Consider the following 26,197-nt stretch of genomic DNA (forward strand, 5'->3'; position numbering starts at 1 on the left):
ATAGAGTGGAGTGAGTGAGTGGGGGATGGAGTGAGTAGAGTGGAGTGAGTGGGGGATGGAGTGGATAGAGTGGAGTGAGTGAGTGGGGGATGGAGTGAGTAGAGTGGAGTGAGTGAGTGGGGATGGAGTGGACAGAGTGGAATGAGTGAGTGGGGGATGGAGTGAGTAGAGTGGAGTGAGTGAGTGGGGGATGGAGTGGACAGAGTGGAGTGAGTGAGTGGGGGATGGAGTGGATAGAGTGGAGTGAGTGAGTGGGGGATGGAGTGGACAGAGTGGAGTGAGTGGGGATGGAGTGAGTAGAGTGGAGTGAGTGAGTGGGGGATGGAGTGAGTAGAGTGGAGTGAGTGAGTGGGGGATGGAGTGGACAGAGTGGAGTGAGTGAGTGGGGGATGGAGTGGATAGAGTGGAGTGAGTGGGGGATGGAGTGGGGGATGGAGTGAGTAGAGTGGAGTGAGTGAGTGGGGGATGGAGTGAGTAGAGTGGAGTGAGTGAGTGGGGGATGGAGTGGACAGAGTGGAGTGAGTGAGTGGGGGATGGAGTGGATAGAGTGGAGTGAGTGGGGGATGGAGTGGGGGATGGAGTGAGTAGAGTGGAGTGAGTGAGTGGGGGATGGAGTGGACATAGTGGAGTGAGTGAGTGGGGGATGGAGTGGATAGAGTGGAGTGAGTGGGGGCTGGAGTGGGGGATGGAGTGAGTAGAGTGGAGTGAGTGAGTGGGGGATGGAGTGGACAGAGTGGAGTGAGTGAGTGGGGGATGGAGTGAGTAGAGTGGAGTGAGTGAGTGGGGGATGGAGTGAGTAGAGTGGAGTGAGTGAGTGGGGGATGGAGTGGACAGAGTGGAGTGAGTGAGTGGGGGATGGAGTGGATAGAGTGGAGTGGGGGATGGAGTGGACAGAGTGGAGTGAGTGAGTGGGGATGGAGTGAGTAGAGTGGAGTGAGTGAGTGGGGGATGGAGTGAGTAGAGTGGAGTCAGTGAGTGGGGGATGGAGTGGACAGAGTGGAGTGAGTGAGTGGGGGATGGAGTGGATAGAGTGGAGTGAGTGGGGGATGGAGTGGGGGATGGAGTGAGTAGAGTGGAGTGAGTGAGTGGGGAATGGAGTGGACTGAGTGGAGTGAGTGAGTGGGGGATGGAGTGAGTAGAGTGGAGTGAGTGAGTGGGGGATGGAGTGAGTAGAGTGGAGTGAGTGAGTGGGGGATGGAGTGGACAGAGTGGAGTGAGTGAGTGGGGGATGGAGTGAGTAGAGTGGAGTGAGTGAGTGGGGGATGGAGTGAGTAGAGTGGAGTGAGTGAGTGGGGGATGGAGTGGACAGAGTGGAGTGAGTGAGTGGGGGATGGAGTGAGTAGAGTGGAGTGAGTGAGTGGGAGATGGAGTGGACAGAGTGGAGTGAGTGGGGGATGGAGTGGATAGAGTGGAGTGAGTGAGTGGGGGATGGAGTGGACAGAGTGGAATGAGTGAGTGGGGGATGGAGTGAGCAGAGTGGAGTGAGTGAGTGAGGGATGGAGTGGACAGAGTGGAGTGAGTGAGTGGGTGATGGAGTGGACAGAGTGGAGTGAGTGAGTGGGGATGGAGTGAGCAGAGTGGAGTGAGTGAGTGGGGATGGAGTGGATAGAGTGGAGTGAGTGAGTGGGGGATGGAGTGAGCAGAGTGGAGTGAGTGAGTGGGGATGGAGTGGATAGAGTGGAGTGAGTGACAGGGGATGGAGTGGACAGAGTGGAGTGAGTGAGTGGGGATGGAGTGAGCAGAGTGGAGTGAGTGAGTGGGGGATGGAGTGAGCAGAGTGGAGTGAGTGAGTGGGGGATGGAGTGAGCAGAGTGGAGTGAGTGAGTGGGGATGGAGTGGACAGAGTGGAGTGAGTGGGGCATGGAGTGGACAGATTGGAGTGAGTGGGGATGGAGTGGACAGATTGGAGTGAGTGTGTGGGGGATGGAGTGGACAGAGTGGAGTGAGTGAGTGTGGGATGGAGTGGACAGAGTGGAGTGAGTGAGGATGGAGTGGACAAGGTGGAGTGAGGGAGAGAGGGATGGAGTGAGCAGAGTGGTGTTACTCCTGCACTCATGTGTGCTTGCGAGACCCCGTGAGGATCACAGCCACCTTTAAACGCAGCTCTGGCTGATGTGCTTTTTCCCAGAAATGCATTTTATTATTATTATTATTATTATTATTATTATTATTATTATTATTATTATTATTATTGAGACAGGGTTTTGCTGTGTTGCCCAGTCTGGAGTGCAGTGGTGCAATATTGGCTCACTGCCACCCCCATGTCACTGGCTGAAAGGATTCTCCTGCGTCAGCCTCCTGAGTAGCTTGGTCCACAGGCGCATGCCACCAGGCCCAGCTCATTTACTTTTAATTTTTTGTAAAGACGGCATCTTACTACGTGGTCCAGGCTGGTCTTGAACTCCTGGTCTCAAGTGATCCTCCCACCTTGGCCTCCCAAATTGTTTGGATTACAGGTGTGAGCCACTGCACCTGGCCTCAAAGTGCATTTTAGAGTATGTGTCGTTGCCTGAATGGCATTTCTTTCACTGGATTAGGTCCATGTGACTTGATGGGGCAGCAGCTGTCCTGGATGGGGTCTTGGCAGAGACCAGGGCTGGGGGGGCTCATGGGCCTCTGTAGGTAAGGACAGTGTCCAGGCAGGGCAGCCTCCTTCAGCCTGTGTGGTCGGCAAGGCCAGGCTCCTTCCTCGTTTCACCTGAGGGGCAGATGCAGCCCTGGGTGGCCCATCCCAGGCGAGCCCAGACAGCCGCATCCACCAAGGGGACGCCCTGAGAAAGGGCCTGGCCGGCAGCCCTACCTGGATGGAGTTTGCCTTCAAGGCACTTGGCCCACAGCAGGACAATCAGGGCAGCAAGGCCTCGGAGGGGGGCAGGGGGTTAGGTTAGGGATGGGGACAGGGCGCATGGGGGATTGGGGTAGGGGTGGAAGGGGTGGGGAGGAGGGATTGGGGTGGGGAGGGGGATTTCGGGGAATGGGGGGTTGGGGTAGGGAGGGAGGATTTGGGGGAGGGGGTTGGGGTAGGGAGGGAGGATTTGGGGGAGGGGGTTGGGGTAGGGAGGGAGGATTTGGGGGAGGGGGGATTGAGGTGGGGAGGGTGGATTTGGGGGAGGGGCATTGGGGTGGGGAGGGGGGATTTGGGCGAGGGGATTGAGGTGGGGAGGGGGGATTTGGGGGGAGGGGGTTGAGGCGGGGAGGGGGCATTTGGGGGAGAGGGATTGAGGCGGGGAGGGGGGATTTGGGGGAAGGGGGATGGGGTGGGGAGGGGGATTGGGAGGCGGGATTAGGGCGGGGAGGGGCCGGGGCTAGTCAGAGGCCGGCACTCGCTTGCACTCACCTGCTGGCCTGGCAGATGCAGAGGCCTGGTGGCCCGTGGGCTGGTCCGGAGCGCGTTCAGGTGCGCAGGGCACTGTGGGGCACAGCAGCTGCTGCTGCTGTGGGGACCCTGCTCCCCGCTTGGCCCCGAGTGGGCTGCACCAGACGCCAGGGAGTGCGTGCAAACAAGGTTGCTTACGGCTGCCTCCCCAGCAGATCACGGGGGCGGCCGCCCGGCAGCTGCTGGGACCCTGCTGAAGAGGAGCCACTCCGTCCCCGCACCTTCCATTCGCAAAGAGATCTTGGACGAGCTGGAGAAGCCTGGGGCAGGTGACCCTGACCCTTCGGCCCCACAAGGTAAAGAACCTCGACGGCTGCCCAGCCAGTGTGACCCACAGGCCCTCGGCGTCTGAGACCCAGGCTGAGCTGCACTGACGCCCAGCATCGCCGCCGAGGCGGGCGCCCTCCACTAGAGCCCCACGTGCCCAGGGGGGCCTGTGCCTGTCCTCTGGCTCTAGGGTCGAGGCTGGGTGGCCGTCCTGCCACCCAGAACACCCTGGTGTGCTCCTCTGCGTGCCTGCCCTGTCTCACCCCCACCACCGCCAGGGCTGGGCCGGTGCCACCAGATGCCCTGCAGAGCCATGTGCTCGGCCCTTCCCGCCCTCCCTGCATGGTCCCTCTCCTGCCTTGTGTCCCGGGCCTCTAGCAAGCCTCCCTTCCTTCCCCAGCCCTGCTGACGTGTGCCTCCCCTCAGGGACCTTTGCTGTAACTGATGTGTAGCAAAACCTCAACAGCCGGGTGACCCGCCCACAGCCCAGCCACAGGGCCCGGGCACCTCAACAGCTGGGTGACCCGCCCGCAGCCCGGCCACAGGGCCCGGGCACCTCAACATCCGGGTGACCCGCCCGCAGCCCGGCCACAGGGCCCGGGCACCTCAACAGCCGGGTGACCCGCCCGCAGCCCGGCCACAGGGCCCGGGCACCTCAACATCCGGGTGACCCGCCCGCAGCCCGGCCACAGGGCCCGGGCACCTCAACATCCGGGTGACCCGCCCGCAGCCCGGCCACAGGGCCCGGGCACCTCAACAGCCGGGTGACCCGCCCGCAGCCCGGCCACAGGGCCCGGGCACCTCAACAGCCGGGTGACCCGCCCGCAGCCCGGCCACAGGGCCCGGGCACCTCAACAGCCGGGTGACCCGCCCGCAGCCCGGCCACAGGGCCCGGGCACCTCAACAGCCGGGTGACCCGCCCGCAGCCCGGCCACAGGGCCCGGGCACCTCAACAGCCGGGTGACCCGCCCGCAGCCCGGCCACAGGGCCCGGGCACCTCAACAGCCGGGTGACCCGCCCGCAGCCCGGCCACAGGGCCCGGGCACCTCAACAGCCGGGTGACCCGCCCGCAGCCCGGCCACAGGGCCCGGGCACCTCAACAGCCGGGTGACCCGCCCGCAGCCCGGCCACAGGGCCCGGGCACCTCAACAGCCGGGTGACCCGCCCGCAGCCGGGCCACAGGGCCCAGGGCATTTTCAGGGCAGCCTCCAAGTCCATCCTGCCCGGCAGTGCAGCCGTGCTCCTGCCGCAGACCTGCCCCCTCCGCCGTCTGCCACCCGCAGGTCACTGGCAAGCTCATCTGCTCCTGCTGTATTTGGTTCCATCTGGGCGTCCCTCTCAGATTGTGTGGTCGTATTCTCTGCCCACTTTCTGCAGGATTCTGGAGTTTGGTTGATTTGTGTTGATTCTTTATGTGCTGTAGGTAGAGATCCCTGGTTAGTTTCACTTTTGGAGATTCTCTTCCCCATTGTCTCCTTAGTTTTTTTTGGAGATTCTTGTCCCTCTTGTCTCATTAGTTTCAGTTGTTGGAGATTCTCTTCCCTCTTGTCCATGGGCTGGAAAATGCCGCCACGGGACCTTCACGCAACAGGGACCCTGATGTTCTTTTGTGGAAAGCCAGCTTTTTGCCTTGGCACCTGTGATTTGTGTTTTGGGTCTTATTTATTCTTTCCTTATTCCTGAGTCATAAATAAATTTTCCAAAGACTATTTTATTTATTTCTGTTTTTTAATTTTTTTTTTTTTTTTTTGTGACAGAGTTTCACTCTTGTTGCCCAGGCTGGAGTGCAATGGTGTGATCTCAGCTCACCGCAACCTCTGCCTCCCAGGTCCAAGTGATTCTCCTGCCTCAGCCTATTTTAGGCACGTGTCACCACACCTGGCTAATTTTGTATTTTTAGTAGAGACGGGGTTTCTCCATGTTGGCTAGGCTGGTCTCAAACTCCCAACCTCAGGTGATCCGCCCACCTCAGCCTCCCAAAGTGCTGGGATTACAGGCTGAGCCACCGCACCCAGCCTCAAAGACTATTTTTATTAGCTTTTAGTTTTGCCTTTCACATAGAGGTCTTTCATTTATCTGTAGTTTATACTGCAAGAATGAGGGAAGAAATTCATCTTTTCCTTACTCTTTATGGTGATAATTTACCCAACACCATTAATAAAACAATCTGTCATCTCTCTCTTGCTTTTTTTGTGCCATCGGGCATCAGGTATCTGAATCTACATGGATTTTTTTGTTTAAGTAACAGCTTTTTTTTTTTTTTTTCAGACAGAGGCTCGTTCTGTGGCCCAGGCTAGAGTGCAGTGGTGAGATCATGGCTCACTGCGGCCTCAACCCTCTGGGCTCAAGTGATCTTCCCACCTCAGCCTCCTGAGTAGTTGGGACTACAGGCACACCACTGCATTTGGCATTTTTTTTTTTTTTGTATTTTATTTTTATTTTTCTTGTTTCCTGTAGAGAGGGTGTCTTGCCATGTTACCCAGGCTGGTTTCGAACTCCTGGGCTCAAGTGATCCTCCTGCCTCAGCCTCCCAAAGTGTTGGGAAACAGGCGTGAGCCACAGCACCTGGCCCAGTTGTTGTTTGTTTATTAACTAGTGATGGTTGTATAATGCGCATGCAGGACGCACATTGCAGGTGGACGGTTTGATGACTCCATAAACTGAACTCACTTGTGAACCAGGTAAAGAAACATAAATTAGCCCCTGCAAGCCCCGTTCATGCTCCTCTTGTTACCACCAGCAGCCATGTCTGGTTGTAAAACCTGCTCCCCACCACGGCTGCCTGCCGTCCCGATGTCTGCCAGCCGAGGTGAGGTTGGCCTGTTTTCCTTTTCAGAAGTGGAGCCGCGTGGTGTGCGTTTGCGTTTGGCTTCCCCGCTTCACGTCCCATGGGGAGGTCCATCCATGCCGTCATGTGGAGAAGCCTCCCCACCTTCTCGTGGTGGTGCAGGCTTCGCTGTGTGAATGTTTGCGTCTGTGCGTCCACTGCATGAGCGTGTACACATTTCTGTTGGGGCTGCTGGGTCATGGAGTCACGTGTGCTTGGCTCAGGGGTGTAGGGTCCAGCCCTACAGGGCCTTGTGAGTTTTCTCTTCATGTGCAAAGACGAGAGATTGTAGTAAAATAAGACACGAGACTAAGAGATAGTGGGAAAGACAGCTGGGCCCAGGGGCCACTACTACCAGTGTGCAGAGTCCGGTAGTGGCCCTGAAGGCCTGGACGCACTGCTATTTATTGTATACAAGGCAAGGGGGCAGGGTAAGGAGTGTGAGTCATCTCAAGTGATTGATAAGGACAAGCAAGTCACCTGTCCACGTGACAGGGGGCCTTTCCCTTTGTGGTAGCTGAAGCAGAGAGGGAGGACAGCAGATGTTAGCATTTCTTCTATGCACTTATGAGAGAGATCAAAGACTCTAATACTTTTGCTAATTCTGCTACTGCTATCTTCTAAGAACTTAAGAGAAGCAGCAGGTGTACAGGCGGAATATGAAAGTGGACAAGGAGCGTGACCACTGAAGCACCACAGGGAGACGTTGAAGCCTCCGATGACTGCGGGCAGGCCTGGGGAATGTCAGGTCCCCCACAAGAACTGGTGGAGCAGAGTGCTCGCTAACTCTCCCAGGGAAAGGGAGACTCCCTTTCCTGGTCTGCTAAGTAACGGGTGCCTTCCCAGGCGCTGACGCTACTGCTAGACCAAGGTCTGCTAAGTAACGGGTGCCTTCCCAGGCACTGACGCTGCCGCCAGACCAAGGTCTGCTAAGTAACGGGTGCCTTCCCAGGCTCTGGCGCTACCGCCAGACCAAGGTCTGCTAAGTAACGGGTGCCTTCCCAGGCTCTGGCGCTACCGCCAGACCAAGGTCTGCTAAGTAACGGGTGCCTTCCCGGGCTCTGACGCTACCGCCAGGCCGTCTGCTAAGTAACGGGTGCCTTCCCGGGCTCTGACGCTACCGCCAGGCCAAGGTCCGCTAAGTAACGGGTGCCTTCCCAGGCCCTGACGCTACCGCCAGGCCAAGGTCCGCTAAGTAACGGGTGCCTTCCCAGGCCCTGACGCTACCGCCAGACCAAGGTCCGCTAAGTAACGGGTGCCTTCCCGGGCCCTGACGCTACCGCCAGGCCAAGGTCCGCTAAGTAACGGGTGCCTTCCCAGGCGCTGACGCTACCGCCAGACCAAGGTCCGCTAAGTAACGGGTGCCTTCCCGGGCCCTGACGCTACCGCCAGGCCAAGGTCCGCTAAGTAACGGGTGCCTTCCCAGGCGCTGACGCTACCGCCAGGCCAAAGTCCACTAAGTAACGGGTGCCTTCCCAGGCACTGACGCTACCGCCAGGCCAAGGTCCGCTAAGTAACGGGTGCCTTCCCAGGCACTGACGCTACCGCCAGGCCAAGGTCCGCTAAGTAACGGGTGCCTTCCCAGGCGCTGACGCTACCGCCAGGCCAAGGTCCGCTAAGTAACGGGTGCCTTCCCAGGCCCTGACGCTACCGCCAGGCCAAGGTCCGCTAAGTAACGGGTGCCTTCCCAGGCCCTGACGCTACCGCCAGACCAAGGTCCGCTAAGTAATGGGTGCCTTCCCGGGCACTGACGCTACCGCCAGGCCAAGGTCCGCTAAGTAACGGGTGCCTTCCCGGGCCCTGACGCTACTGCCAGGCCAAGGTCCGCTAAGTAACGGGTGCCTTCCCGGGCTCTGGCGCTACCGCCAGGCCAAGGTCCGCTAAGTAACGGGTGCCTTCCCAGGCGCTGACGCTACCGCCAGGCCAAGGTCCGCTAAGTAACGGGTGCCTTCCCGGGCACTGGCGCTACCACTAGACCAAGGAGCCCTCAAGCGGCCCTTATCTGGGCGTGACAGAGAGCTCACACTCTTGTCTTCTGGTCGCTTCTCACAATGTCCCTTCAGCTCCTAACTCTGTGTGGCCTGGTTTTTCTTTGGTTATAATAATCATACAAAGGTTAATACAGAAAACTAATGATTGATAATATCCATATACATTCATCTCTATATCCTATTTCGAATATAACTTTCTCTTATCCTAACTATTTTCTTGATTATATTGGAACAGCTTGTGCCTTCAGTCTCGTGCCTCGGCACCTGGGTGACTTTCCGCCCACACGGGGGCACTGCCTGGTGGCGTTTCAGGCACTGACACCTGTAGGGACCAGCCCCACAGGGTCAGTGGGTCTCTCCCTGTGTGCGGCAATGAGAGAGTGTAGAAATAAAGACACAAGACAAAGAGATAAGAGAAAAGGCAGCTGGGCCCGGGGGACCACTACCACCAATGTGCAGAGACCGGTAGTGGCCCCAAATGTCTGGCTGCACTGTTATTTATTGGATACAAGGCAGAAGGGGCAGGGTAAAGAGTGTGAGTCATCTCCAATGATAGGTAAGGTCACGTGGGTCACGTGTCCACTGGACAGGGGCCCTTCCCTGCCTGGCAGCCGAGGAAGAGAGGGAGAGGAGAGAGAGAGAAAGACAGCTTACGCTATTATTTCTGCATATCAGGGACTATTAGTATTTTCACTAATTTACTACTGCTATCTAGAAGGCAGAGCCAGGTGTACAGGATGGAACATGAAGGTGGACTAGGAGCGTGACCACTGAAGCACAGCATCACAGGGAGACGGTTAGGCCTCCGGATAACTTCGGGCAGGTCTGACTGATGTCAGGCCCTCCACAAGAGGTGGAGGAGCAGAGTCTTCTCTAAACTCCCCCAGGGAAAGGGAGACTCCCTTTCCCGGTCTGCTAAGTAGCGGGTGTTGTTCCTTGACACCTTTTGCTACCGCTGGACCATGATCTGCCTGGTAACGGGCGTCTTCCCAGACGCTGGCGTCACCGCTAGACCAAGGAGCCCTCTGGTGGCCCTGTCCGGCGTAACAGAAGGCTCGCACTCTTGTCTTCTGGTCACACCTCACTATGTCCCCTCAGCTCCTATCTCTGTATGGCCTGGTTTTTCCTAGGTTATGATTGTAGAGCGAGGATTATTATAATATTGGGATAAAGAGTAATTACTACCAACTAATGATTAATGATATTCATATATAATCATACGTAAGATCTATATCTGGTATAACTATTCTTGTTTTATATTTTATTATACTGGAACAGCTCGTGTCCTCTGTCTCTTGCCTCAGTGCCTGGGTGGCTTGCCGCCCACAGACACCAGCGTCTACTCCTCAGCCTCATCCGACTGCTGTGGCTGCTCCATGCCTGTGCTGTGCATCATGGGCCACAAGCCTCATGTGACTGTTGACACCTAAACTCACTCATGCCAGCTAAACTCACTCATGCCAGCTAAACTCATTCACGCCTGTTAAACTCATTCATACTAGCTAAACTCATTCGTACCAGCTAAACTCACTCACACCAGTTAAACTCATTCGTACCAGCTAAACTCACTCATGCCAGCTAAACTCACACCAGCTAAACTCACTCACGCCGGCTAAACTCACTCGTACCAGCTAAACTCATTCATACCAGCTAAACTCATTCGTACCAGCTAAACTCACTCACACCAGCTAAACTCACTTGTACCAGCTAAACTCACTCATGCCAGCTAAATTCACGCCAGCTAAACTCACTCGTACCCGCTAAACTCACTCATACCAGTTAAACTCACTCATGCCAGCTAACTCACTCATGCCAGCTAAACTCACTCATGCCAGCTAAACTCACTCATGCCAATTAAACTCATTCGTACCAGCTAAACTCACTCATGCCAGCCACACTTCAGGTGCTCACTGGCTGCCCATGGTTAGCGACCACTTCCGGCCCAGCATGTGCTGCTCTCTGTCTTCTGGTGGGCGTGCAGTGGAGCCTGCCTGTGCTCTGATTCTGTCTTCTTGATGAACTGTGAGGCCGAGCACCTTGGATAGCCTTCTTTGTCTTTTGCCCATTTTCCTCTTAGCTTTCATTTTCTTATTATTAATAGGAATTCTTGATATATTCTCTGTATGATTCCTTTGTCCAGTATGTATATTAAAAATATTTTCTATTCACTTTTTACTATCGTAGTGGTGTCTTTTGATGAATAGGAAATTTTAAACTTAATGGGATCTAATTTATCAATATTTTTCTTTTGTGGTTAATATATTTTGTGTCCTGTTTAAGAAATCTGTCTGTAAGATTTAACGTTTTACCTTTCATATGATCCATCTAGAATTTATTCTTTTGTAGGAAGTAAGTAGGGGTCAAGATATATCCTTTTCTTTTTTCTTTTTTCCTTTTCTTTTCTTTTCTTTTTTTTTTTTTTTTGAGACAGAGTCTCGCTCTTGTTGCCCAGGCTGGAATGCAATAGTGCGATCTCAGCTCACTGCAAGCTCCATCTCTCGGGTTCAAGCAATTCTCCTGCCTCAGCCGCCGAGTAACTGTTAATTACAGGCGCCCACCACCATGCCCAGCTAATTCTTTGTATTTTTAGTAGAGACGGGGTTTCACCGTGTTAGCCAGGATGGTCTCGATCTTCTGACCTCGTGATCCGCCCGCCTTGTCCTCCCAAAGTGCTGGGATTACAGGCGTGAGCTGCCGCGCCCGGCTGATACATCCTTTTCTAAATGGCTATCTAGTTGATCCACCACTTTTTCTTTTTCTTTTTCTTTTTTCGAGGTAAGGCCTTGCTCCATGGCCCAGGCTGGGGTGCAGTGGTGAAATCACAACTCACTGCAGCCTCGAGCTCCTGGGCTCAAATGATCCACCTGCCTCAGCCCATGAGGTCTCAAGTGATCCACCCGCCTCAGCCTCATGGGTAGCTGGGACCACAGGTGTGGCCCCCACACCTGGCTGGTTTTTTAAATTTTTGTAGATAGAGATGTCTTGCTGTGTTGCCCAGGCTGGTCTTGAATTCCTGGCCTCGAGCGCTGCCTCCACCTCGGCCTCTGAAAGTGCTGGGATTACAGGCATGAGCCGCTGCACCTGGCCCATTTATTTATGTATTTATTTTTAAGAGATGCAGTCTCTCACTATGTTGTCCAGGCCTCAAACTCCTGGGCTCAAGCGATCCTTCCGGCTTGGCCTCCTGAGCAGCAAGGACCACAGGTGCATACCACCATGCCTGGCCCCCGTATTTTATTTTATTTATTTATTTTGAGATGGAGTTTTGCTCTTGTCAGGTGCATACCACCATGCCTGGCCCCCGTATTTAATTTAATTTATTTATTTTGAGACGGAGTTTTGCTCTTGTCAGGTACATACCACCACGCCTGGCCCCCGTATTTTATTTTATTTATTTATTTTGAGACGCAGTTTTGCTCTTGTCACCCAAGCTGGAGTGCAATGGTGCGATCTCAGCTCACCGCAACCTCTGTCTCCTGGGTTCAAGGGATTCTCCTGCCTCAGCCTCCCGAGGACCTGGGGTAACAGGCATGTGCCACCACGCCTGGCTAATTTTGTATTTTTAGTAGAGACAGGGTTTCTCCATGTTGGTCAGGCTGGTCTCGAACTCCCAACCTTAGGCGACCTGCCTGCCTCAGCCTCCCAAAGTGCTGGGACTACAGGTGTGAGAAATTTTATCATTTAGCTACATGCTTGTTGACGTACAAGGTGTGGTCATTACACCCCAGTGTTCCCCTGTGTGGCTGCAGCCAGGTAAAGGGGCTGCGCTCCTCTCGCCCAGCCCAGAGGGTCAGCCCCAGAGGAAGCACTGGTGACCTTTGTTGCCATAGATTGCTTTCCAGTTCGGATTTTTTTAAAAAACAGCAGGACTTGACGGGGGCATGAGTAATACACAGCACAGTGCCCCGCGCTGAAGGGTGCAGCTCCGTGAAACCCGACCAGCGCACCCTCAGCGTAAGCCTCGGAGACATGCACCCCTTTCCAAGGCCCAGCGCTCCTGGCTCTCCGTGTCTAGCTTCCCAGGGAGGGACACATGGCTGTGCTCCTGGGCCTGGTTCCTTCCCACAGCGCCATGTGGCTGCGGCATCTGTGTGGCATGTGTCCGCGGTTGGTGTCTGCGCGGTTCCTCTGTATTCCGCTGAGAAATGGGTGTTGCGAATTCCAGTATGGATGGGAAACCGCAGTGCAGATGACTCGCTCGCATGCGCAGCTGCACACGAAGGGCTGGATCTGTGCCTGGAAGTGCGTGACCCCGTCGTGCAAAGCGTGCCCCCTTCCTCAGAATCCACAGCAGCTGGTCCAGAGGTCAGAGACGCCGTGTGTGTAGTGATGTGTAATGCTGAGGGCAGGCCGTAAAAGGGTGCACACTGCTTCATCCCGCTCAGCCCGAGGCCGCCCAAAAGCAGCAACAGGGGAGCTCTTTGGAGGGGGTGCCTCAACCCCCTCCCTCCAAGACGGGGCTGGACTGCAAAGAGCAAACCTCCGAAATGGGGCTGGGACTGCAAAGAGCCAAGCCCAAAGCACCAGCGTGACGGCCCAGGGCACCTGTTAGGGGAGCTCACGTACAGAGGGCGGCAGCATCCCTGAGATGGACAGCAAGAGAAAGGGTGCTCTACCCAGGGTTGCCCGCGGCGAGCCGTCAGGGTGTGGCGCGCATGGCAAGGTTTGAGGAGTTTGGCTCAGGACCAGGGCTGCTTTCCTTCCGTGTTGTAGGCACCGACCGGGCTACCTTTATCAGTGCCCAGAAATGTTGAAGGCACCGTGTGGGTTTAAGCTGTGGAGAAAACCTGTAGCTGGTGGGTCACAGAGCCACTGAGGCAGATGCCGAAAGAAAGCAGGCTGTGGAGGGATCTCAGGGCCCGACTCCCTCGAGGGAGCTGCCGGGGTCTGTGTGGTTAGACTGCAGGGTGTGCTCAGCCCACACCGCGGATGTTTGTGTCTGTGGCCTAGCGAACCGTGTCCTGAGTGTCCCCTCTGTGTGTAGGGGGCCCAGGCAGTGCCACTTCTGATCTGGGGATGGCATGTGACCGTGCCAGGGTCTTCCTGCACTTGGACGAGCACCCCGGGAGCTCCGTGGCCAGCAAGGTAGGCCCTGGCTGTCATTCTCACCCTCCGCCTGGGGCCCCACCCTCTCCATGGCTTGCTGGTGCATTGGGGGCGCCACCGGCTTTGGTGTCATGTGGCACCTGCAGCTTCAGGAGGCTCGGCCGGCCTTTCCGCACTGTGCGATTCAGACCTGACCACGCCCTTGTGCGATGTTCCCCAACCACATCCCTTCGAATTGCCGGTATCTCCATTCTTCTCCAGTCCAGGAAAAGCATGATGGTTGCAGAGATACCCTCCACGGTCTCCCACCACTCAGAGAGTCACACGGATGAGACCCTGGCCAGCAGGAAGTCGGATGCCATCTTCAGAGCTGCCAAGAAGGACCTGCTCACCCTGATGAAGCTGGAAGTGAGTGGCCCCGGCGGGCACCTGGCCCTTGTCCCACCCAGGGCCCGTGGCCTCCTCTCTGCCTCTGTCAGGCAGTGGTTCTGGGTGTGGAGGACAGTGGCTGCAAAGGAGGTGCTTTGGTTGGAGTGCAGGCTTAGTTGTCGTGTGGGGTCCCCTTTGGGAAGCTAGCAGCTTGAGATCGCCTTATGTTCAAACTCAAAGCTGAAGCTTTCTGGGACATCAGGGTGTCCCAAAGCTGAACTTTAGAATTCTCATCTATGTTTATATTTAATACAGCAATAATAGTGTCAGATTATTGTAGTATGACATTTTCCCAACTTCACTTTAATAATTTATTTTTATTTTTAATATTCAATCATTAGTTCATCTAGGATTTAATTTCTTACATATGATGGAAAGCTTTTTTTTTTTTTTTGAGACAGAGTCTCGCAGTATCGCCCAGGCTGGAGTGCAGTGATATGATCTCGGCTCACTGCAACTTCCACCTCTTGGATTCAAGTGATTCTCCTGCCTCAGCCTCCCAAGTAGCTGGGATACAGGCGCCCACGACCACGCCTGGCTAAATTTTGTATTTTTAGTAGAGACGGGGTTTCACCTGGTTGGCCAGGCTGGTCTCGAACTCCTGACCTCAAATGATTTGCCCACCTCAGCCTCCCAGAGTGTTGGGATTACAGGCGTGAGCCACGGCGCCCGGCTGTTGGAAAGCTTTAAATAGGTAAAAAGACAGCCGTGATGGTGTCATGAGTTCCCATGCACTGGTCACCCAATTCCGTAATTACCAATCATGGCTAATCACTTTACAGCTGTACTCCTAGTCCCTCCGCCAATTATTTTCTGTCTCAAAAATCTCCAACACGTTATAAGTTCACATCATTCCTCTCTAACGGTTAAGGACTCCTTCTGAGGCATCACCACGGTGTGGTTCTGCAAGTGAAATGTTAAAAAGCTGCGATTGCTCACCCACCCAGCGTGTTCCTGGACCCCTGACTGTGTCATGAGTGGTTCTCAGTGGTTTCTTGTTGTACAGATCAGGATCTGAGTAAGGGCCATACACTGCAGTGGGCTGATCTCTCTCTTAAATCTGCTTTTCTGGCCAGGAGTGGTGGCTCATGCCTGTAATCCTAGCACTTTGGGAGGCCGAGGCAGGTGGATCACCTGAGGTCAAGAGTCCGAGACCAGCCTGACCAACATGGTGAAACTCTGTTTCTACTAAAGATACAAAAATTAGCTGGGCGTGATGGCACGTGCCTGTAATCCCAGCTACTTGGGAGGCTGAGGCAGGAGAATTGCTTGAACCTGGGAGGTGGATGTTGCAGTGAGCCAAGATTGCACCACCGCACTCCAGCCTGGGCAACAAGAGTGAAACTCTGTCCCAAAGGAAAAAAAAATCTCTCTTCTTCTTCCTTCTTCCTTCTTCTTCCGTCCTCTTCTCTTCTTCTTCTTTCTTCCTCTTCCTTTTTTTCTTCCTTTCTTCTTTCTTTCTTCCTTCTTCCTTCTTCTTCCTTCTTCCTTCTTCTTCCGTCCTCTTCTCTTCTTCTTCTTTCTTCCTCTTCCTTTTTTTCTTCCTTTCTTCTTCCTTCCTCCTTCTTCTTCCTTCTCCCTTCTTCTATTTCTCTCTTCTTCTCTCTTTTTTCTTCTTTCTTCTTCTTCTTCCTTCTTCTTCCTTCCCCTTCTCCTTCTCCCTCCTCCTTCTCCTTCCTCCTTCTCCCTCCTCCTTCTCCTTCCTCCTTCTTCTCCCTCCTCCTTCTCCTTCTCCTTCTCCCTCCTCCTCCTCCTTCTCCTTCTCCCTCCTCCTTCTCCTTCTCCCTCCTCCTTCTCCCTCCTCCTTCTCCTTCCCCCTCCTCCTTCTCCTTCTTTCTTTCTTCTCCTTCTCCCTCCTCCTTCCTTCTTCTTTTTTGGAAACAGTGTCTCACTTTGTCATCCAGCCTGGAGTGCAGTGGTGCCATCTCAGTTCACTGCAACCTCCACTTCCTGGGCTCAAGTGATCCCCCCACCTCAGCCTCCTGAGTAGTTGGAACCACAGGCTCACTACCACACCTAGCTGAGTTTTGTATTTTTAGTACAGACGGGGTCTTGCCATGTTTCCCAGGCTGGTCTTGAACTCCTAACCTCTAGTGATCTACCTGCCTCGGCCTCCAAAAATTCTGGGATTACAGGCATGAGCCACTGTACCCAGCCAGTCTTCTCTCTCTTTAAACAACTTTTTAATTATGGGAAAATTCAAAACTATATAGAATAGATGGAATAATATGTGAAGGTGAGTACCTAGCATCCCTCACAGTAACGATCACACCACAGCCCACCTTGTTTTCTCTGCACCCCTTCCGTACCGTCCGGGTGCCCCCCCTTGAAGCAAATCCCATTATCATAGCACGTCACTGGTGGATATTTCAGGATTCATCTCTAACCACAATACTCTTATCATTTCTGAATACTTAACAGCAATCCTTAAAACGGCCAAATGACTTCAGCCGTGCGGTCAGTGCCCCCCTGTCCAGCGGCCTCGTCCGTGTCACCGTGGCCGGCTCCCACGTCCCTCACATTCCCCGTGTCCCCCTCGTCCCCGCGTCCCCCTCGTCCCCTCGTCCCCTGTGTCCCCCTCGTCCCCCTCCTCCCCCTCGTCCCCCTCGTCCCCCTCGTCCCCCTCGTCCCCCTCCTCCCCCTCCTCCCCCTCGTCCCCCTCGTCCCCCTCGTCCCCCTCCTCCCCCTCGTCCCCCTCCTCCCCCGCGTCCCCCTCCTCCCCCTCGTCCCCCTCGTCCCCCTCGTCCCCCTCGTCCCCCGCGTCCCCCTCGTCCCCCTCGTCCCCTCGTCCCCCTCGTCCCCCGCGTCCCCCTCGTCCCCCTCGTCCCCCTCCTCCCCCTCCTCCCCCTCGTCCCCCTCGTCCCCCTCGTCCCCCTCGTCCCCCTCGTCCCCCTCCTCCCCCTCGTCCCCCTCCTCCCCCTCCTCCCCCTCCTCCCCCTCGTCCCCCTCCTCCCCCTCCTCCCCCGCGTCCCCCTCGTCCCCCTCGTCCCCCTCGTCCCCCTCGTCCCCCTCCTCCCCCTCGTCCCCCTCCTCCCCCGCGTCCCCCTCGTCCCCCTCGTCCCCCTCGTCCCCCTCGTCCCCCTCGTCCCCCTCCTCCCCCTCCTCCCCCTCCTCCCCCGCGTCCCCCTCGTCCCCCTCCTCCCCCGCGTCCCCCTCGTCCCCCTCGTCCCCCTCCTCCCCCTCGTCCCCCTCCTCCCCCTCGTCCCCCTCCTCCCCCTCCTCCCCCTCCTCCCCCTCGTCCCCCTCCTCCCCCGCGTCCCCCTCGTCCCCCTCCTCCCCCTCCTCCCCCTCCTCCCCCTCGTCCCCCTCCTCCCCCTCCTCCCCCTCCTCCCCCTCGTCCCCCTCCTCCCCCGCGTCCCCCTCGTCCCCCTCCTCCCCCGCGTCCCCCTCGTCCCCCTCGTCCCCCTCCTCCCCCTCGTCCCCCTCCTCCCCCTCCTCCCCCTCGTCCCCCTCGTCCCCCTCCTCCCCCGCGTCCCCCTCGTCCCCCTCGTCCCCTCGTCCCCCTCGTCCCCCGCGTCCCCCTCGTCCCCCTCGTCCCCCTCCTCCCCCTCCTCCCCCTCCTCCCCCTCGTCCCCCTCCTCCCCCTCCTCCCCCGCGTCCCCCTCGTCCCCCTCCTCCCCCGCGTCCCCCTCGTCCCCCTCGTCCCCCTCGTCCCCCTCGTCCCCCTCGTCCCCCTCCTCCCCCTCGTCCCCCTCGTCCCCCTCGTCCCCCTCCTCCCCCTCGTCCCCCTCGTCCCCCTCGTCCCCCTCCTCCCCCTCGTCCCCCTCGTCCCCCTCGTCCCCCTCGTCCCCCTCCTCCCCCTCGTCCCCCTCGTCCCCCTCGTCCCCCTCGTCCCCCGCGTCCCCCTCGTCCCCCTCGTCCCCCGCGTCCCCCTTGTCCCCCTCGTCCCCCTCATCTCCCACGTCCCCCTCATCTCCCGAAGGCTCTGACTTTCTTAGTGCAGCTGCTTTCCTCAGGGAGGCCGCTTTCTTCTCCTGAAGAGCCTCCCACGGCTCCTCGGGCTGACAACGCGCCCTGGGGCGGTGCGGCCTCTCCGTCAGCGGCTGTCCTCTGCCTGAGAGCTGGATACGTGGCTGCTCAGATTCTTCTCATCCTCCTCCACCTCTTTCTCCCTCCTGTTTGACAAACTTGTGGCAACATGTGATGTCATTTCTCTTTTGGGGGGGAACTGCCTTCACCTCCTTCACCGTCAGGGTTTGGGAAGTTTAATGGTTTGTTTTTCAATCATTTTCCAAAGGTGCTGGGTGGGGCCTCTTATTTTTATTTCATCATCACTGTGGACTGGGGGTTTACACACCTGATGTTTCAAACCTTCGTGGGTGTGGTGCCCGCAGACGCTCCCTCACCCTTGGTTTGCCCCAGGGCCTCTCCACAGGCTCCGGGTCCACTGCAACCTCTGCCTTCTGGGTTCGAGTGTGTTGGGCACTCCCAGGTCACCTCTGGGAGCTCCCAGATTCCAGAGTCCTCGTGCCCTGGAGGGCATCATTCTGTAGGTGGTGTGGAGAAGGCATCCCACTGCTGGCTATGCCAGCACCACTTATAAAGAAATCACCCTTTCTCCCTAAAATGACATCCTCTCTCTTTTATGTAAATTCACAAAAATATGAGTGTCTGTTTCTGCATTTTCTCCCTTGCTCCACTGTTTGGTGTCTGTCTCTGTGCTGATGCCCTGGTTTGGCATCGGTGGCTCTGCAGGGTGCCCAGTGTCCATCAGGCCCTTGTTGGAGGACAGCCTCGGAGGAGGGCCTTGCCCGGCCTCTGGCCTCACCGCTCGTTGCCCCTGAACAGCCCAGTGCAGCCTCTGTTCTCTGGACCTTCATTTATGCTTCCCGCCCGTGTTCCCTGAAGTCTGCTCTGTTTTTAGGACTCATCTCTATTGGATGGTCGGGTGGCGCTTCTGCACGTTCCTGCAGGCACGGTGGTGTCAAGGCAGGGAGATCAGGTGAGCGGGGGTCTGGGGGGGGGCACTGGGACCACCCAATGCCATAGCCCAGTGCCAAGTGGAGCACCAGAGGAGGGCTTGGACTGGACACCAGTGACTGGGGACCTCCCAGCACTGGGCCACTGCCCCTCTGGGCACCATGGCAGAGCCCCTCCCCTCAGGCAGCCCTGAGCCCTGAGAGCTGTGTCCATCTTTGGCCCCTGCTGCACTGGCCCTTCCGCTCGCACCCGAGAGTGGGCCAGGCAAGCAGATTGGGAAGAGGTCATAAGAGGTCACGGTGGATACAGATCAGTGGAAGTGGCCTTGGAGTGGTTTCATGGGTACATCTGCAGATGTGGGACCAAAACGCGTGGTGTGTGCAGGGGGCTCAGTGTGGGAGGGGCCAGGAGCCCACCCCTCAGAGGCCAGGCCCCAGGCGAGGTGGCATGGGACCCCCCGTGCACAGGAATGCTGGGCTGACGCATATTTGCTGGGGACAGTCAGTATGCGGGTGCCGGGAGAGAAGGCGTGCAGGTCCGAGGCCCGGCTCGCTGCACGGAGCCCTCGAGAACCCAGATTTTCCACGACTGCTCGTGAAATCATGAAACCGTAGACGCTGCCGAAACGTTTCCAGTGAAGTCCATGCCCAGAGCTGATCAGGTCGGCGGATGGTCTCCCGGCCGAGCCTGGTGGCATCGTCCGCTCTGGGCCCAGAGCTGCCCCCGTCCTGCCCCCGGCCACTCGCGGCGCCTCCTGAGCCCTCTCGTGTGTCAGGACGCCAGCATCCTGTTCGTGGTCTCGGGGCTGCTGCACGTGTACCAGCGGAAGATCGGCAGCCAGGAAGACACCTGCTTGTTCCTCACACGCCCCGGGGAGATGGTGGGCCAGCTGGCCGTGCTCACCGGGGAGCCTCTCATCTTCACCGTCAAGGCCAACAGGGACTGCAGCTTCCTGTCCATCTCCAAGGCCCACTTCTATGAGTGAGTCCCACGGGCCAGGACCTCAGGGCGGGCCCCAGCCCCGCCTGCCCCGAGACCCCTCCCCGTGTGGCCGGCCTCTTCCTGGTGCTCTCACCCTCTTCCCTGCTGCTCGGGCTCCCCTCTTTGTCCCCGGCACCTGTGTGGGCCCAGGTCTGTGCCCCCTGCTCCAGCGCTCAGTCAGCCGACCCCACCTGCCCGCAGCGATCAGCTTTGCACGGCCATCTCTGTGGTCTGGTCCCAGCCGTGTCCATTTATCACTGGTCAGTTCTGGGGCTCCGCAGCTTGGCTCAGCAAGGCCCACGTTGGGGCAGGGCCGGGCTTCAGGGGCCGTGAGCCGTCCCACCTCTGCAGCCTGGGCTGATGTGTCGGGAGCCGGTGATACGGAGGTGGAAGGGCAAGGCAGTGGGTGAGGACGCGGCTCTGGCTCAGGGGAGGAGCCCCACTGACGTGTGTCCCTTCTTGGGGCAGAATGTGCCCGTGTCGCCTTCCAGGCTCTGGGCTGGAAGACGTCTGTCCACTTGACCCCAGCCCGTGAGTCTCAGATTCGGCCCCTCCAGGCCCAGAGCTGCCCTCGGCCTGCCTGTGGCTGCCTGGCAGAGCCGCCACGTCTTCGCATCCACGGCGCTGGGCATTCTGCTCTGTCAGGTCCAGAATCTCCTGGAGCCTGGGGTTCAGTTTAATCCCAGCTCTCGCCTCTGGCGGCTTGAGCCGTTCTGTGTGTGTTTTCTGGAAGTCCTCCGCACCCCCATAGGCCAGATGTCTGCTGTGGTCTCAGAGCTCTTCTGCCTGAGTGGTTGGGCAGGAGGAGAGGTCAGAAGCCTGAAGGTCAGTGGAAGCACAGCAGCTGAAGAAAACAGGTCGGCTGGGTGCAGCGGCTCACGCCTGTAATCCAGCAAATGGCACCGCGCCGTTGCTGCTTCAGCCTGGGGACCCCGAGCTGGGCAAGGGGCAGGGGTGGGGGCAGCGGGGCCCTGGCCCAGTTGGGAAGGGCTTTCTGCATGGCCTCTGTCTTCCAGGCCTGGCCTGAGTGGCTCCAGCCGGGTCCCGATGCCGGGTGCCCTGACACCGCAGTGTGCTGATGGGGAGACTGAGGCTCCAAGTCCCGGTCCCTCCACCAGCAGGGGACCCTGGGTAGAGCTGCACCCATCTCCCTCCTGAGCATCCCCAGCTGCTCCACATCAGTGCCAGGGAGATCAGGATGGATGGCGAAGAGCAGGGACAGGAACCACCCAGGGCAGAGCTCAGGGCCCTTAGCCTTAATGCAGCTCAGTCCCCCCGTGCTGTGTGTCCGTGTGTCTGCGTGTGTCCGTGTGTGTCTCCATGTGTCTGCATGTGTCCGTGTGTCTGTCTCTGTGTCTGCATGTGTCCATGTGTGTCTCCTTGTGTCTGTGTGTGTCTGTGTGTCTGTGTGTGTCTCTGTCTGCCTGTGTCTGCATGTGTCTGTGTGTGTCTCCGTATGTCTGCGTGTGTCCGTGTGTCTCCGTGTGTCCGTGCGTCTGCGTGTGTCTCTGTCTCCGTGTGTCTGTGTGTGTCTGTGTGTCTGCCTGTGTGTCCGTGCATGGTGTGCCTTGCAGCCATCACCCCAGCCAGCATCCCAGGGCTCCTCCTCCACCCCCAGGGCTCTAAGTGCCACGCTCACGCCCTTCACGCCCTCACCCAGCCACTGTCTTGCCATCTCCCCAGCTTCCCCCACCTCCTGTGCAAAGCAGATCCTGATTCCACGTTTGCTCTTCCTCCTGCTTTTGCCTTCTGAGGAAATGGCAGCTCCACCTGCCTGTGGCTCAGGCTGGGCCTGGAGTCGCCCGGCATCACTCTCACACCTGGTGCAGGTTGCCCCACGTCCCACCTCGCCACCGCCCAGAGCCCCTGGGCACGTCCCTGCTGCAGCCCTCACCCTCCACAGTCTGTCCACACACGACCACCGGGGAGAGAACAGTGTTCCCCGGGTCAGAGGCCCCAGCCACCCTCCACCCACCCAGGAGAGACCCTGTGCTATCCAGGCCCCATGGGTCTCTCAGCCTCTGCCTTTGCCTGCTGGTGCCCTTCACGGCACTCACTGCCAGCCACACCCACGGCCCAAGTGTGCATTATGCAGCTCCTGACGGCATGTGCAGTCCCCTGCCAGGACCGCAGCCTGACACAGGGCCCGTGCCCCAGGGGCACTCGCAGGCCTGCCAGGAGGGGGCTCTCTGGGCTCCCCAACAGCTGCTGGCCACTGGGCACGTGGTGGGCAGTGCTGTGCCGTGGGGCAGGCAGCTGACTGGTGCGTGCCCGGTCCCAGCCCCCGCCAGTGGTCTCTCTACTTTCAGGGTGAGGCGGGGGTTGTGGGTCCCATCCATTCCCGAGCACTGCGGCCCTGGGCGAAGGGTAGGGTTGGAGGGATGGGGCAGGATTGACTCTGGGCTGCCCGGCAGAATCATGCGGAAGCAGCCGACCGTCGTCCTGGGTGTGGCGCACACTGTGGTGAAGAGGATGTCGTCCTTCGTGCGGCAAATCGACTTTGCCCTGGACTGGGTGGAGGTGGAGGCCGGGCGAGCAATATACAGGTGAGGCCGTGGGTGCCACACACTCCGCATCCATGCTGCCCTGGCATGCAGGAGCTGGGGATGGGCAGAGCGCGGTTACCGTGGAAACCACACACGGAAGTTACCGTGGAAACCACACACGGAAGGCTGGATTTCCCCAGCCCCACCCCAGCTTAGCTCAGAAACACGCTTCGTGGCCTCCTGGATTTCATGACACCCACACACGCTTGGACACAGTCCATGTTCCATGAGCATCTCTCCGTGTCATTATATTCAAGTCCACACCGTCCCTTTAAAAGGGCCCCATTAGCTGGGCGCGGTGGCTCACGCGTGTCATCCCCGCACTTTGGGAGGCCAAGGTGGGTAGATCACAAGGTCAGGAGTTCGAGACCAGCCTTGCCAACATGGGTGAAACCCTGTCTCTGTTAAAAATACAAAAATTAGCTGGGCGTGGTGGTGTGCGCCTATAATCCCAGCTACCTGGGAGGCTGAGGCAGGAGAATCGCATGAACCTGGGAGGTGGAGGTTGCAGTGAGCCGAGGTCGTGCCACTGCACTTCAGCCTGGGCGACAGAGCGAGACTCCGTCTCAAAAAATAATAATAATAATTAAAACCAAGACAATTTTAGAATATTCATTTAAAACAACCCAGGCCTGTTAACATAAATATTTTAAAATAAAAAATATGTTTTCCAAAACAAAAATAAGATAGTGAGAAGCCTGCGTTTTCTTTTTCTCCATCCTGAGTCTGTCTGGCATTGGGAAGCTGGGTGTGGAGGCTGAGGCTGGGGGCGCAGGGCTGCAGGGCCTCTGTGTCTCCCGCAGGCAGGGGGACAAGTCCGACTGCACGTACATCATGCTCAGCGGCCGGCTGCGCTCTGTGATCCGGAAGGATGACGGGAAGAAGCGCCTGGCCGGGGAGTACGGCCGAGGAGACCTCGTCGGCGTGGTAGGTGCTGGGCCCTGCTCCTGCCTGCCCCACCTCTGCATCTCTCCCAGAGCATCCTGGGTTCTGGCCTGGGTGTGGCCTGGCCAGTTACTCGGGAGCAAAAGCCCCGGGAGTGGATGGTAGTAGTGATGCCCCGCGGCCGCTTTGCTGTGAGCCCCGGGCTCTGCCTCTGTGGGGGGCTCCCCGCGGCTGCTTTGCTGTGAGTCCCAGGCTCTGCCTCCATTGGGGGGACTCCCCGTGGCCGCTTTGCTGTGAGCACCAGGCTCTGCCTCCATTGGGGGGACTCCCCGCGGCTGCTTTGCTGTGATCCCCAGGCTGTGCCTCTGTGGAGGGCTCCCAGGCACCTATCCTGGCATCTGGGCGCACTGGCCCAGATGCCTTGGGTGTCTCTTGAGGGCTGGTAGCAGCAGGAGCTGCCTTTGGTCTGGGGTTCCACAGGAGCAACTACAGCTGGTCTGGGTCTCACAGCAGGCCCCTGCATCCTGAGCGAGTGGGGGGCTGCCCAGCTCCAAGGTGCCACGGCCTGGGGCTTCTGCCGATTTGTGTTTTTGTTTTGTTTTGTTTTGTTTTGTTTTGTTTTTTGAGACGGAATTTCACTCTTGTTGCCCAGGCTGGAGTGCAATGGCACGATCTCAACTCACTGCAACCTCTGCCTCCTGAGTTCAAGAGATTCTCCTGCCTCAGCCTCCAGAGTAGCTGGGATTAAAGGTGTGCGCCACCACGCCCGGCTAATTTTGTATTTTTAGTAGAGATGGGATTTCTCCATGTTGGTCAGGCTGGTCTCGAACTCCCGACCGCAGGTGATTCACTCACTTCAGCCTCTGAAAGTATTAGGATTACAGACGTGAGCCACCGCTCCCAGACTGTGTTAAGTTTTAAACCAGTGTGGCCAGGTGTGGTGGCTCATGCCTGTAATCCCAGCACTTTGGGAGGCCAAGGTGGGTGGACCACCTGAGGTTGGGAGTTCGAGACCAGCCTGACCAACATGAAGAAACCCCGTCTCTACTAAAAATACAAAATTAGCTGGGTGTGGTGGCGGGTGCCTGTAATCCCAGCTACTCGGGAGGCTGAGGCAGGAGAATCGCTTGAACCTGGGAGGCAGCACTCCAGCCTGTGCAGGAAGAGCTAAACTCTATCTCAAAAAAAAAAAAAAAAAAACTAAACTCCATCTGAAAAACCAGTGTGTAGGGAGGCCTAGGTGCCCTCCCCTGGGGACAGCGTGGCCTTCAGGCAGCCTCTGAGGTCGGAGGTGCCGTGTTGCTCTGTGTTTTGCCCGGGGCTGATGGGAACTCTGTGTCAGTGTGCTCCAGCACCGCCTCGCCTCAGCTCTGCCAGGGCCGAAGGTCTTCCCATCAGAGTCCCGCGCTCCGATGGCTCAGCAGGCCCTGGGCCTCTGCTTGGCTTTATGTGCAGCCTGGCGGTTCCAGCTCCATCCACCGGATGAAGGCTCACACACCAGGCCGGATGCCGGCAGGGAGGCCTCAGTGCCAGAGGGCAGGGCTCCCGCAGGCTGAGGGACACATCTTAAAAAGAGGTGTTCTCCAGGCTGGGCGCGGCAGCTCACGCCTGTAATCCCAGCACTTTGGGAGGCCGAGGCGGCGGACCACAAGGTCAGGAGATTGAGACCATCCTGGCTAACATGGTGAAACCCCGTCTCTACTAAAAATACAAAAAAACTAGCCGGGCGTGGTGGTGGGCATCTGTGGTCACAGCTACTCGGGAGGCTGAGGCAGAAGAATGGCGTGAACCCAGGAGGTGGAGCTTGCAGTGAGCCGAGATCGCGCCACTGCACTCCAGCCGGGGCGACACAGCGAGACTCCGTCTCCAAAAAAAAAAAAAAGAGGTGTTCTCCAAAGGCATTTATTTCTTCGGGAGAGCTGAGGCTGCCCTTGTTCCAGCCTGTGGTGTCCGATGCCTGTGTCTGCGATTTGCCTGGGTTGCTAGGGGGCACCTTTGGCTTCTGGCATGTTCCAGTGGTTCTGACAGCACATCACCCGCCAGCACTCACTGACTGCCTCCGCCTTGCGGTGTGGATGGGGTGTCATGTGTGGCTCTGGCAGGCACCGGAGGCTGTCAGGGACAGGCCCAGCTGGCTCGGCCCTCCCAAGCCCGCGGCCCCAGCAGCCGGCTCCTCTCCTCAGGTGGAGACACTGACCCACCAGGCCCGGGCAACCACGGTGCATGCCGTTCGGGACTCAGAATTGGCCAAGCTGCCGGCAGGAGCCCTCACCTCCATCAAGCGCAGGTACCCACAGGTGAGCATGGCGCGGGTGAGGATGCGGAGCGGATGAGGGTGTGGAGCGAATGAGGGCATGGAACAGGTGAGGGCGGAGTGGGTGAGGGCACAGAGCAGGTGAGGGCATGGAGCAGGTGAGGGCACAGAGCAGGTGAAGGCGCGGAGTGGATGAGGTCACGGAGCAGGTGAGGGCAGGGCGCGGAGTGGATGAGGTCACGGAGCAGGTGAGGGCAGGGCGCAGAGTGGATGAGGTCACGGAGCAGGTGAGGGCAGGGCGCAGGTGAGGGTGCGGAGCTGGTGAGGGCGCAGAGCAGGTGAAGGCGCAGAGTGGATGAGGTCATGGAGCAGGTGAGGGCAGGGCGCAGGTGAGAGTGTGGAGCGAGGACTGGCGGAGGGGCCTGAAGGGCAGGTCTGCAGTTGTTCATCAGCCAGCACACGGATCCCAAGAAGTTTTTCATTCTAGAAAAAATGGAAAGGGGGTGCAGGTGTGGCCCCCAGCATGTTGCAGGGCCTTTTATGGCCAGTGCCTCTCACCACCCCTGGGGCTTACCCTGAGAGGCCACCACTGCCCTCCCTCCACCGCCTCCCCTCAGGTAGCGCTTCTCCCACTCAAAGCTCTTGGGCCCTGGTTCTCCTGCCCGCAGCTCCTGG

The 26,197-nt window shown here is 57.9% G+C and overlaps 1 protein-coding gene across 1 annotated transcript in view; it reads left to right on the forward strand.

Moving 5' to 3' along the window:
• PNPLA7 (patatin like phospholipase domain containing 7) overlaps nucleotides 1-26,197 on the forward strand; it is a 101,341-nt gene that overhangs the window by 38,792 nt on the left and 36,352 nt on the right. The window contains exons 13-20 of the mRNA XM_003817011.5: nucleotides 3,532-3,672; nucleotides 13,446-13,546; nucleotides 13,769-13,915; nucleotides 18,801-18,878; nucleotides 19,632-19,837; nucleotides 22,252-22,383; nucleotides 23,187-23,310; nucleotides 25,452-25,565. Of these exons, the coding sequence (XP_003817059.3) occupies nucleotides 3,532-3,672; nucleotides 13,446-13,546; nucleotides 13,769-13,915; nucleotides 18,801-18,878; nucleotides 19,632-19,837; nucleotides 22,252-22,383; nucleotides 23,187-23,310; nucleotides 25,452-25,565 (1,043 nt within the window). The remainder of the gene's footprint in view (nucleotides 1-3,531; nucleotides 3,673-13,445; nucleotides 13,547-13,768; nucleotides 13,916-18,800; nucleotides 18,879-19,631; nucleotides 19,838-22,251; nucleotides 22,384-23,186; nucleotides 23,311-25,451; nucleotides 25,566-26,197) is intronic.

The sequence above is a fragment of the Pan paniscus genome, chromosome 11, assembly GCF_029289425.2.
Source record: "Pan paniscus chromosome 11, NHGRI_mPanPan1-v2.0_pri, whole genome shotgun sequence".
NCBI classification, from domain to species: Eukaryota; Metazoa; Chordata; class Mammalia; order Primates; family Hominidae; genus Pan; species Pan paniscus.